Source organism: Gigantopelta aegis, chromosome 14 (genome assembly GCF_016097555.1).
Source record: "Gigantopelta aegis isolate Gae_Host chromosome 14, Gae_host_genome, whole genome shotgun sequence".
Classification (NCBI taxonomy): domain Eukaryota; kingdom Metazoa; phylum Mollusca; class Gastropoda; order Neomphalida; family Peltospiridae; genus Gigantopelta; species Gigantopelta aegis.
The window spans coordinates 47008657-47022371 of NC_054712.1; the positions used below are offsets into that span (position 1 = coordinate 47008657).

The 13715-nt window shown below is 37.4% G+C and overlaps 1 protein-coding gene across 2 annotated transcripts in view; it reads left to right on the plus strand.

The window, feature by feature from the left end:
* Window positions 1–13715, plus strand: part of LOC121388230 (tubulin beta chain-like) — a 32012-nt gene that overhangs the window by 6480 nt on the left and 11817 nt on the right. Inside the window, exon 2 of one of the 2 annotated variants that reach the window (XM_041519497.1) lies at window positions 11432–11540. In XM_041519497.1, the coding sequence (XP_041375431.1) occupies window positions 11432–11540 (109 nt within the window). Of the gene's footprint in view, window positions 1–11431; window positions 11541–11574; window positions 11593–13715 lie in introns of those variants that run through there. The other variant, XM_041519498.1, reaches the window with a different exon arrangement.

Sequence of the window (13715 nt, forward strand, 5' to 3'; positions counted from 1 at the left end):
TTAATTTCACTATCTCAGAGGTGGATACAGGGGGGGGGGGTTGAATAGGGTGGCTAGCCACCCCCTCCCTTCCTGGGCAATTTTTTTTTATGTTCATTCCAAACATATTTAATGAATTTTACGAATTAATCACAGTCACTGTACTGATCACATTTGCCATTTTTAGCAAAATACATTAAACAATAAGTCACAGACAAAATATTACATTTGTATCTGTGATGTTTAATGTTATCTTTACCGTAAGCCCCTGCTGGTTCACTCCATCCCAATCCAGCCATACACACACACACACCCTTAATTATTTTCTAGATCAGCCACTGTATTTAGCAACTGATCTGAAACTGGTTTGAGGAAAGACAGATTAATATGTACAAAGTGCACTGTACAATAATTGTCCTGCACTCAGATACATGAGATGTAAATAGCACAAGGTCCTGGATTTGGTCCTCCTCTCTCGGTGGACGGACAGGTTTTTCCTGTTCCAATGTCCATCACAGGAGTATCAAAGGCTTCAGTGTGTTGAGTCATGGCATGTTAGTATTTAAGTGCACATTAAAGTCATTCATGTTAATTAGTACAGAGTAGAGTGTAGGCTAAAGTGGTGCCAGGTTTTTTCTCTCATTCATAATTACCTTAGTTCTTTTTTTCTTTCATGTTAGATATGTAATGTGTGTTCTGTTATGTCTCTATCTCTGTCTCTGTCTTTGTCTCTCTCTATCTTTCTCTCTATCTCTATCTCTTTCTCTCTATCTTTCTATCTCTCTCTGTCTGTCTGTCTCTCTCTCTCTTTCTTTCTCTATCTTTCTCTCGCTATATCTCTCTCTTTCTCTTTCTCTAACTCTAACTCTAACACTCTCTCTCTCTCTCTCTCTCTCTCTCTCTCTCTCTCTCTCTCTCTCTCTCTCTCTCTCTCTCTCTCTCTCTCTCTCTCTCTCTCTCTCTCGCCAACAGATTTTAAGGTTGGCCAGGTTTTTTGGGTACAGTTTCCATTAATTCTCTTAATAACAGCCACGTTGGTGTTCTTCCAATCTTGTTGTTATCTTGAACGTTTACAAAGACCACTAAAGATTATACCCGGTCATATGAACAAATAACTCATGGGTGGTGTGATAATAAACATATTATATATCTATTAATTCTATTTCCAAACAAAAGTTCTGTTTTTTATTACCATATATATATTAAACAGTCCATACAAGCAATTTGTTATTTATTAGCAACCATATGTAGTTTGTTTAGTTACTGTAAGAATGCTATCTCGATGGGACAGGAGAATGTATGGCGGTAGAAATGAAATAAAGTATTACTCCGACAAGTGTGTACATGTTAGTACAACCCATTGAACTAGTAAAATGTTTATGGCATTCACACATTCAAGACAACATTGGTAAACAATAAAACACACCATTTAGAATAGCCATAATCCTTTAGTTTCCACTCAGTATCTATAGTCTGTCCCATACACCTATAAAAATGTAGTTTTTTTGTAAATAATTTAAATTTGGTTTGACGTAAGAAAAAATTTAAAAGTGTTTAGGAAATATCAGAAAAATACTATTTTTGTGTGCAATTTGGAAAACAATCAGGTCAGAAATAGATATCTAGTAGTTAATTCTATATTATGAAAAAAAGGTGTTCCCTGTGGGAAGGACTATAGTAGTTTATTGCTTGCACACATACATGTACCTAGTACTGGGTACAAGATCACCTACAGAGGCCAGGTGTAAAAACTAAATTGTTTTCTGCTGCCCTGACTGATTAACAAAAATTATTTTCCAACATTCCAACCAGTGCACCACAACTGGTCAAAGGCTGTGGTATGTGCTTTCCTGTCTGTGGGAAAGTGCATATAAAAGACCTATTGCTGCATTAGAAAAAAATGTAGCATGTTTCCTCTGATGACTATGGTACATGTCAGAATTACCAAATGTTTGACATCCAGTAGCCAATGATTAATTAATCAATGTGCTCTAGTGGTGTCGTTAAACTGACGGGGATCGATCCCAAACCGACTGGGCTACGTCTCGCCACATCAATGCAATTCGGACATAGAATGCTTGCCTCAAGTATGATGGGTCATATAGGATCAATCCTCCAAGGATCAAACTTAAGAATTGGCTACCTGCAGCAACTTTAAAATGTTTTTGCCACAGCACGGTTCATAGCGGTCTTTCAATTCCTTGAAAGTCTTTGCATTTGAAAACAAATATTTTTAGATCTTTGAATTGTAATAAAAGTCTTTAAAAAGACTTTAAATTCTCACAAATCATAGCCAAAGCAATGATAACAACGTTTACAGCTGCATGCACTTGATATTTTCAAGTTACAAAGGTTTAACCTGTCATGTAAAACAAAAACAATGTTTTGCCATGGATAGCAATGTAAATGAACTGATTTGGTATTTTTATTACATTCTATTGTCTTTGAAAGTCTTTGAAAATGGTAGGTAAAAGTATTTGAAAGTCTTTTAATTTGTTTGGTTTTTAAGGCTATCAACTCTGCAAAATGCTCACTAATGGAATTTGTTGCCTGCCTTTAGCAATTTTAAAACAGTAACCTTTGCAGGAACAAATATGAAAACCAAAAATTATCCCTTTAATAAACAGCAATAATTTGTATCCAGGAGAAAATAAACTGTCATTGGTCACTGCCATCATTATGTTCAAGTGCTGATCCACCCTTGGTGGCCTCAAGTTTCTTTACTTTCCATCCAGTACGTCAAAAGGCTGTGGTATGTACTGTCCTGTCTATTGAAAAGTGCCTGTAGAATATCCCTTACCATTTTTCAGTACAAGTAACCCATGTCATATTGTGGCAGAAACAGATATGTGAAATTAAATAAATATCCCTTACCATTTTTCAGTACAAGTAACCCATGTCATAATGTGGCAGAAATTTTTCAGTACAAGTAACCCATGTCATAATGTGGCAGAAACAGATATGTGAAATTAAATAAATGTCCCTTACCATTTTTCAGTACAAGTAACCCATGTCATATTGTGGCAGAAACAGATATGTGAAATTAAATAAATGTCCCTTTCCTTTTTTGGGTTGAGGGAGTGGGATGTAGCCCAGTGGTAAAACGTTCGTGTGATATGCAGTCGGTCTGGGATCGATCCCCGTCGATGGGCCCATTGGGCTATTTCTCGCTCCAGCCAATGCACCATGACTGCTAATTGAAAAGAGTAGACCATGAAGTGGCGACAGCGGATTTCCTCTCTCAATATCTGTGTGGTCCTTAACTATATGTCCGATGCCATATAATCATAAATGAAATGTGTTGAGTACGTCGTTAAATAAAACATTTCCTTCCTTTTTGGGTTGATGTTGGTCAAGTTACATTAAACAAATTTTTAAAAACTACATATATGACCTTTAGAGGTTGTGCAGTTTATTACTCATGTTTGCATTGCCATTCACCCATACATAAACCGTTAATCCTGCCAGGTCCTCGTGTTGTCTGGACAGCAATAACTAAATACTAGTATGTTACCAAGACCGTAGTTCAGGCGAAATGATTGACAGAAAAAAAGGAACGACAGGACATTGTTACTAACAATCACACCCTTTGTCAGTGAAAGGATATCATGCAGTACAGACCAAACCATGCGGACAATTTTTTTTTATTTGTAACCAGATATCGGTGGTTGGAAGCAGTTTGTGATTAGTTGACAGCATTTTTGTACTTTCATGAGCTCCAACATTAGGTTTTCACGTTTAGCTTGATTTCTCACAAACTATAAGTCTTACATCAATAAAACATGGTCTTAGATTAATGAAGCATGGTTTTTAGTTGCATCTATGAATATTCATCTCAATATATGTTAAAACATACAAAATTATTAAATTAATTAGTTTTAATTAAAACAAAATTTAATTTAAAAAACAATGCCTTGAGATAAACATCTACGGATGCAACTATGAGTGATACTGAATATGTATGATTAACATTATAGTATTTATATGTTGGTATTTTATGTAATGGAGGAGAATACACGGTTAACTGTCAATTCTTTTAAAAAATGGGGCAGGACGTAGCTCAGTGGTACAGCGCTCACTTGCTGCGTGGTCAGTCTGGGATCGATCCCCATCGGTGGGCCCATGGGGCTATTTCTCATTCCAGCCAGTGCACCACGGCTGGTATATCATAGGTCGTGGTATGTGCTATCCTGTCTGTGGGATGATGCATATAAAAGATCCCTTGCTGCTAATCGAAAAGAGTAGCCCATGAAGTGGCGGCAGCAGGTTTCCTCTCAATATCTGTGTGGTCTTTAACCATATGTCCGATGTCATATAACCGTAAATAAAATGTGTTGAGTGCGTCGTTAAATAAAACATTTCTTTCGAAAAAAAATTCAAGAATCTATTTTTCAAGAATCGACAGTTAACCATGTATTCTCCAACTTAATCCCTTATTCATTTTAAAACATTACGGGACTGCTAAATTAACTTCTGTTTGATCTTTTTTAATGAAAACTAATAACCCAAAATAGTAGGATCCTTTCAGACCTAACCTGAACGATTCGGTCAAGAAAACCTCAGGAGTGGATAGATGGCATTAAGCGTGATACACGTGCTAAACATGTAACCTGTGATTTCCAATTTAGTTTCCGACAATCTTTGTTGTGTTCCGCCAGAATACATTACTATCACTAGTATCGGGTTTATAAGGCTTAAATTACATGTTCAATTGATTATGCAGATGCTTGGCCTCGTGGGCTAATGCATTGTACTTGTTTACAATGTACAAGTTCTGTCGGTAGTGGGTTCGAATCCCTGTCCCTAACTCATAAAAAGTTCAAATTGCATTGTTTCACAGGTGTTGATTTTTTTTAAATAATCTACATCTTCAACAATAGTGTTACGGTACAGATATGAAATAAACTAGTTTATCAACTATTCATTTTGTTTTTAACACCCAGTAGTTGATGGTGTGTTTGTTTCATCATGATAAAGTGTCCATTCATTTGTTTATTTGTCTGTCTGTCTGTCTGTCTGTCTGTATGTCCATTCTTTTGGGGGCAGGACGTAGCCCAGTGTTGAAGCGCTCGCTTAATGCGCGGTCAGTCTCGGATCGATCTCCATTGGTGGGCCCATTGGACTGTTTCTCATTCCAGCCAGTGCACCATGATTGGTATATCAAAGGTTGTGGTATGTGCTATCCTGTCTATAGGATTGTGCATATAAAAGATCCCTTGCTGCTAATCGAAAAGAGTAGCCCATGAAGTGGTGACTGGGTTTCCTCTCTCTGTATATGTGTGGTCCTTAACCATATGTCCGACACCATATAACCGCAAATGTGTTGAGTGCGTCGTTAAATAAAACATTTCCTTCCTTCCATTCTTTTGTACATATGTCCTTTTGTGGACTGATCATCTGTTGCTGGGTTTGGTGTTTTTTGGGGTGGTGGATTTACATCTTAGCCAGTTGTCTATAAAGTATTTGGTAGGTGCTGTTTTGTCTATAATAAAGTGTATATAAAAAACAGTCTTGTTTGAATTTAGTAGGAGTATCCAGGCGTTGTGCAGCATTAGTGGGCTTTCTCTCTCATATTCCTGACCAAGGTTTTGAAATACCCAACATTGGCATATGTTAGACACAAAATATCTGTAGTTTAAACTGGGCTGAGGTGTTGTTAAACTAATGTTCATTTCATTCTTTTGTTCATCATTTCATTCATTCTTTAATTCATAAATTCTTTTCATTCATTTATTCATTCATTCATTCTTTAATTCATTCATTCATTTCATTCATTCATTTCATTCTTTAATTCTTTCTTTCATTCATTCATTCATTCATTCATTCAAATGACTAAGACATGTAGTCACCAGCATGTTTTGCATGTGAAAAGAAAAGCACCTGTTTAAAGATCAAATGTTAGGTGAGGTAGATCACACAGATGTGGAAATAAGCTTTGCTGCATGTCTGTGAACATGTCCACCCAGAGCATGCTAAAAATACAAACCAAAGTGTTGCAGTTAGTTTTACAAAACCATCTGTAATGTATACTCTTCAAAAAAAGAAACGCAAAAGGGTACAAATGGGTTATAACTCCGATTTTATGTTTCCTACCGGTTCATGCTTTGTGAATATACGGTCATTGCATGTCCCAAACACATTCCCACGGTTACATTCGATAAAACGCAGCTACTGTACAATAAAGTTCCAAAATGTGAATATTCGTAAAAACGCAGCCACGTGCAAACCATGTCACCACTGCACGTGCGTTGTCTGCACGTGCAACATGAACACCGACAGTATAAAAGTGCAGGGTGTTCGCTTGCCTGGCCTCTGTATCTGGCCGACAGTTGACAATCCAAGACATGCCACGTCTCAGTGAACCGCAGAGAAACAATGCCATCGGCCGACTAGACGCAGGCGAATTCAGAACGGCCGTTGCCAGGGCATGTGTCCCCAAGCACCATCTCCAGACTGTGGGACCGTTACCAGCAACATGGATCAACACGTGACCTCCCATCCGGTCGACCACGGGTCACTACCCCCGGGCAGGACCGCTATATCCGGGTACGCCACCTTCGGGAACGATTGACTACTGCCACCTCCACAGCCGCAGCAATACCAGGTTTGCGCAGGATATCCGACCAGACCGTACGGAACCGCCTACGTGAGGTAGGAATTCGTGCCAGACGTCCAGTTCGAGGTGTCATCTTAACACACAACACCGTCGACTCCGACTGCAGTGGTGCCAGATTCATCGACAATGGCCTCAACTGCGATGGAGACAGGTGTGGTTCAGTGACGAGTCCCGATTTCTGCTCCGACGTCATGATGGAAGATGTCGCGTGTATAGGCGTCGTGGTGAACGTTATGCGGCAAACTGCGTGCAGGAAGTGGACAGACGGGGGTAGTGTCATGGTGTGGGCAGCCATCTCACACACTGGCAGAACTGACCTGGTCCACGTGCAGGGCACCTGAATGCACAGGGCTACATTGACCATCCTCCACACACATCGTTCCAGTTATGGCCAACGCCAACGCAGTGTTCCAACATGACAACGCCACACACAGCACGTCTCACAACGGCTTTCCTACAGAACACAACATTAATGTCCTTCCTTGGCCATCGATATCACCGGATTTGAACCCCATTGACATCTATGGGACGAGTTGGACCGACGCCTCCGACAGCAACACCACAGCCCCACCCTGCCCGAGCTGGCAGCAGCCATGCAGGCCGAGTGGGGCCACCATCCCCCGGGACGTCATCCGTACTCTGGTTGCTTCAATGGGCAGGCAGTGCCACAACACACGCGGAGGCACACACCCGGTATTGACTCCAGATGACCTTGACACACTTACTCACAATGGACTAGAGTGAATTGTGAACACATCGGACTCACCATTCAGTAATTAAATCAATTCCCAAATGTTACGACAATGTGGTTTTGCGTTTCTTCACACAGTGTTATATAGAATACTGCATACATGTATCACTCACTCACTCACTCACTCACTCACACACACACACACAAACACAGAGACACCCACACAACTCACCACACCACAACACACACAGACTCACCACACCACAACACACACACCTCACACACCACAAACACACACACAGAGAGATACCCACACACCACACAACTCACCACACCACAACACACACTCTCACCACACCACAACACACCACAACACACACATACCTCACACACATACCTCACACACACAAACACACACACAGAGAGATACCCACACACCACACAACTCACCACACCACAACACACATACCTCTCTCACACACACACACACACACACATATATACATACCACACACACACACACACACACATCACACACACACACACACACACACATCACACACACACACTTCACACATATATACATACCACACACACACACACACAGACACACACATACACACTTCACACATATATACATACCTCATACACACGACATACACACACGTACACATATATACATACATACACACACCTCACGCACGCACACACACACACACACAAACATATACATGTACCTATACACCTGTGTATGACAGTAGCAAATTGTATCTACAAAGTAGCACGTTAAACTGTGCTATTTTTTGTTAAGAGTTGACAGCATCTGCTTACAAATACTTATCTGAGTGACTCACTGTAACCATTAGATACCATGGCTTGTTTAGCAGAATGCGAATAACAAGGGCAATTAAACATAACCTTTATGTTGCTGATAGAGTAGTTTGCTACCAAATAAATACAGAATAAAACTTGTTTCATGTACTACATTTAACTATTTTCTAGTAGTCATATATTTAACTATATTGTAGTAGTTGTAGATTTAACTACATTGTACTGTTGTATTTAACTACATAGTAGTTCTAAGTGGTTCATTTAACAACATTGTATTGCACCTGTATTTAACAACTTTGTATTAGGATATAGATTTAGCTACAATGTACTAGTTGTAAATATTTAACTACATTGTATTAGATATAGATTTAACTACACTGAACTAGCTGTATATTTAACTACATTGTTGTAGTTGTATAGTGAATATCATTATTCAGGTTCACAGCCAGTGCACCAGACTTGTATATCAAAGGATGTGGTATGTACTACCCTGTCTGTGGAATGGTGCATATAAAAGATCCCTTGCAGCTAATCGAAAAGAGTAGCTCATGAAGTGGTGACAGCAGGTTTCCTTTCTCAGTATCTGTGTAGTCCTTAACCATATGCCCGACACCATATAACCGTAAATAAAAAATGTATTGAGTGCGTCGTTAAATAAAACATTTCTTTCTTTCTTTTTCCAGGTTCACATTATACCTTGAAATAAATTCTAAAAAATAAAAACAAAATATGAGATACTAGCTAACTTCTTTGCAGGCTCCAGATCTTGAGGAGAATGCTGGGGGTGTAGAACAGATAAAACCAATAAAAAAGAATTAATGTGGTACTTGTACCGGTATGTAATATCCATGTTAGTGTACGTGTACTTTGTATATTGTACATCCTCTTTGAATACTGTAAATATCACTTTTAAATGTGGCACCAGTTTCCTAGATTAGTCCTGCATCCAACCCTATTCAGATTATAATATTATATGCGTTGTGTCAAGTATCATGTTTCTACATCAAGCTTTTATTCAAATTCTCTATCATAAATGCATAAACAATCTACCCAGAATAAAATACAAACTTTTGTTTTTACTTATTCATTGTAAAAACACACCCTGCCTACTAAGTAAAATATCAAAAACCCTTTATTGCAATCTATATTTATTTTTAACTAAAATAGTAGCTCTGATAATTCAGTATTTTCCAATGTAATGTGTATTGAAAATATGGATCTGGTGGATCAATCTGTGCAGGTTATTTGTACTTCTGTTAATCCTAAAAATAATTATAAAATACAGTAATGTATTGTTATAACGAACCGGAAGGGACGATGATAGCTAGTTATAGCAGTAGTTCATTGTACACAATTGCACAAGTCGGTTATTAAAGGGACACGCCCTAGTTATGGCTAGTTGTTAACCATTACAGCGTTGTTTTTTTACTATTAAACCCATTTTTTCACAAATAAAATTGCACTTTACTTACATTTTATTATTTAGAATACACATTTCCATTCACCTGAAGTGCTTTTTGGTAATCCTGGTAATCCTGATGTTTGTAAAACCACGAAATGCATTTTTTGTATTTCTTAAAATGCCGCGCGCACTCGAGAAAAAAACGTTAAGCAAGCGAGGTCCAATCTATTTTTAGAGGGAATCTTCCTGTGTAAAAGTCACAGACGTTGGTATACCACGTGGCCGTTATCATTTTGGTTCGGTTTGTTTTCTCATGCACGGTTCGCGCAATCAACATCTGTTGTCGTTTGCTTGTTGTTCATTTGTGAGATTTTTCTTCACAGTTCGTTAACATTTTCAGTAACATTAAAGTTCAGACAAGTAAGTGTCTCAATACAAAATGTTACAAACCCTTGAAACCAATAATTTTGCTAAGTCTTACGATATCTGGAGAGGGGATACAACCAGGACAGAACAGTTGGAACATGTCCAGGAGAGGTGAAAGTAACGCACCCCAAGTCTGTGAAATTTGTCGAGACATAGGCATTGTTTTGCTTCAAGCGACATCTACCGGTGACATCAGAATACTAACTTTCAAAATTATTTCAAGCAATTGGGACATGGGGATTCCCATGGTATTTATCGATATAAAACCTGCTTTTTCACTCCATTTGATAAAAACGTGATCTAAGTGTGTTATACAGGTTTGTAGATTAACCAAATTATAATTTATTTTCGCTGGATGGAACTAGGGTGTGCGGCTTTAATATATAGGAAGATAAAATGGGACTTTACGATCAGTTCGTTCTATGCAGTAGCTCGTTCTAAGCATGTCTGTTATAAGTGTACTTTAATGTACAGTAACTTTGAATGTTCTAGAACCTACTTGTATTAGTAATTATGTAACATTTCATTATGTATTTGTGAATTTTCATGCAAATACCATATAATAGTTTTATCATACTTGCTAGAAGTTAAATGAACATATCACATAAAAATACATGGACAATTTATGAGCCGAGTCAATCTTACAGAAAAAAAAAAAAAACCATTCTGACATGTACACCGAGTCTGACATTGTTATAATGTTTATAACACCTTATCACTATTCCTCAATACCGAACACAACTGGCAGGTGTTCAGGAAGTTTTTTCAGCTAATATCTAACAGGTAACATCACACAGGTATTTTTATTTCACTACCTCGTATTTATGCTGATCTAGAAATACACACAGACTGTGTTGAGGTCTGGGATGGTTCAAGGAACTGTATATTGATTATGCATCTGCTGAAATCTATGTTTATATAGGTAAAACAGTAATAATAAAGTTGCAATCTAGCCTTACATTCATATTACAATTTGCTTTTTAAAATACAAACACTGAAATGTTAAGGTTTAATTGCAGTAAAATAACTTGCAATATTTCTACAACTCTAGTAGCTGTTAATAACATTGTGCTATAAAAGATCTACCTGTGCTCAGAACAGACCCTCACCCCCGTCCAATCCCCCCCCCCCCCCCCCCCCCCCAAAACAAACCTCAAAAAACAAACCAACAACCCACAAAACAAACCCACAAACGAACCCCCATCAACAAAACATCAATGTTCTGTGAATTTACATTTAAAATGGGGGGGGGGGGGGGGGGGGTTGTACATAGAATTTAATATCCATATGTCTGTCCATCTATCTATCCATCCATTAATGCATTCATTCATCCATCCATCCATCCATCTATACATCCCTTCCTCCTTTAATGCATCAATCACTCGATTAATGAATCTATACATTCATCCATATATCCATCCCTTGTTAGTGTGTCCATCCATCCGTCCATTCATTTATTTATTTAATTTTTTTTAATTTATTTCAGTTTTGGGAAGTTATTTCTGAGGAACATGGCATTGATCCAACAGGAACATACCACGGTGATTCAGACCTTCAACTTGAGAGAATTGATGTTTACTATACAGAGGCCCAGGGTAGGTATACAGTAACATTACAGAATTAATGTTTACTATACAGAGGCCCAGGGTAGGTATACAGTAACATTACAGAATTGGCCTCAGACCACAATTAATTTTGCTATATGTTTCTATATAGCCTTAGTGGCTATAACATTTTTATTAATATTAGCAGGCCCGTGGATTTCTGTATGTACCTTTGCCTACCTGGGGGACATATACCCTGATAAGGACAACCCCTGTTGTCCAGCTCTTTCTCCCAGCATATTGGTTTAAACAAACACACCCTCTAAACCAGGCTGGAGTACACCCATTTTACAGAAAAAACACTACTTTTGCATGGGCTGGAATTGCCACAAACAAGTCTTCAATGTCAACAAATTACACATGTTTACAAACTACATGCTCTCCCCTGTCTCCACTTCAGTCAAATAGTTGCCACTTCAAAGCTGTCCATCTTGAAATAATGACAGTCAAACAGCAGGCTACTTACGCGGACAAATTTCCTGATTTTGGACAACCAAATGGGAAGATAACTGTAATCTGAGGCCAATTAATGTTTACTATACAGAGTCCCAGGGTAGGTATACAGTAACATTAAAGAATTAATGTGGGTTTTTTGGGTGTTTTTTTTTAATAAAGTTTATTGACCCCAGAAAACATATAGCAGTGTCAGGGTTGGGGCCCTGGTATCGCTACTTTACAATCATTTAATATATTAAACATTGTACATATATATATATCACATTAATCAAACAGTAATAATGGACATAGATACATGTAAAACATAGTTCATAGTTTTATGGGGTTAACACAGAAGCTAGAACTAATAGAAATAAAGAGAAGGAAGGAGAGAAAGAAAGAAGATTGAAAGATTGAAGGAAAGGAAAATTAAATTAATTTACCATTACCATTACTACTACTGTATTATTATTTCACATGTATAGGGATAATGTATAAGATGTAGGTCTAATTTAAATTAAAATCAAAACAGAATAGTAAAAGAAGATAGAAAGAAAAAAAAGAGTGCTTGGAAGGGTAAGAAACATGTTGTGTATGGAAGAGAAGAAAAAACATTGAAAGAAGGCAATATTGTGAAAAACAGTTAAGAAGGTTTGCTTTGGACGAAATCTATTTCCAGATAAGGTAAATTTCTGTTGGTGAAAAGTGATATTGTTAAGTTTCATTCAATAAAAAGGTCAAGCCAAGGATTCCATTGTTTATGGAAAGTTTCATAGCCACAATTTTTAAAAAGAATATATTTTTCGATATCAAATTTAGTTTTTAACATATTTTTAACGCTATTTATATTTAAACATTTTTTCTGTATTTTCATACTGTAGATAATACTTGATATTTATAGTTAACCAATTTATGAAGCTACTGTTTTTGTTATTAGTTATACCAAATATGACGATATCTTTGCTGAAATTGATTTGGTTTCCTGTTTTTCATAAAACCATGATTTTACTTCTTTCCAAAAATTATGAACTTTGTCACACTTAAAAAATAAATGTACTAGTGTTTCTGGATAAATGCTACAAAAGCTACAAGCATTAGAATCAATATAATGAATCATATGTAAGAATTTGTTAGTCGCCAGGATTCTGTGCAGAATTTTATATTGAAACCATGCTAAGGATGTATCTTTCAGGCTATGGAAAGGGAGAGTATAAAACGTTTCCCATTCCTGTATATTATATATAAACCCCTCATTTGCATATTTTACAGGGCTTCTAGATTATGGTAGCCCCACTCCCATGGCTAATGATATTCAATGTTGGGTTAGTAAATAACTACCATTGCCATGCCCGATGGCTAGTGAATGTTTTGGGTCAAATGTTGCAGTTAAGTCTATTTTGTAAATATGAATATCCTGCCCCCACACTAACCCCCCAATGTTAGTGCTTTTAAGCTTTATCTCCCTCTTTAGGTGACATTTCATTATTCCCATTATTTAGTAAAATTGTATTAACTTTAAAGTGAAGTAGGGCTAGTGAATTTTTAATGGTGGCTAGTAATTTTTTTAAATCACTGATCCCATGGCTAGTTGATTTTATAAAAATTCTAGAAGCCCTGTATTTTATTTGTGCATTTGGTATTATTATTCTTCTAGTATTTAGTATATCGTATATATGTTTGCAGCCACTTTTGTCGTTTAACAACATGCTTAGTTTAAAGTTACATTCTCTG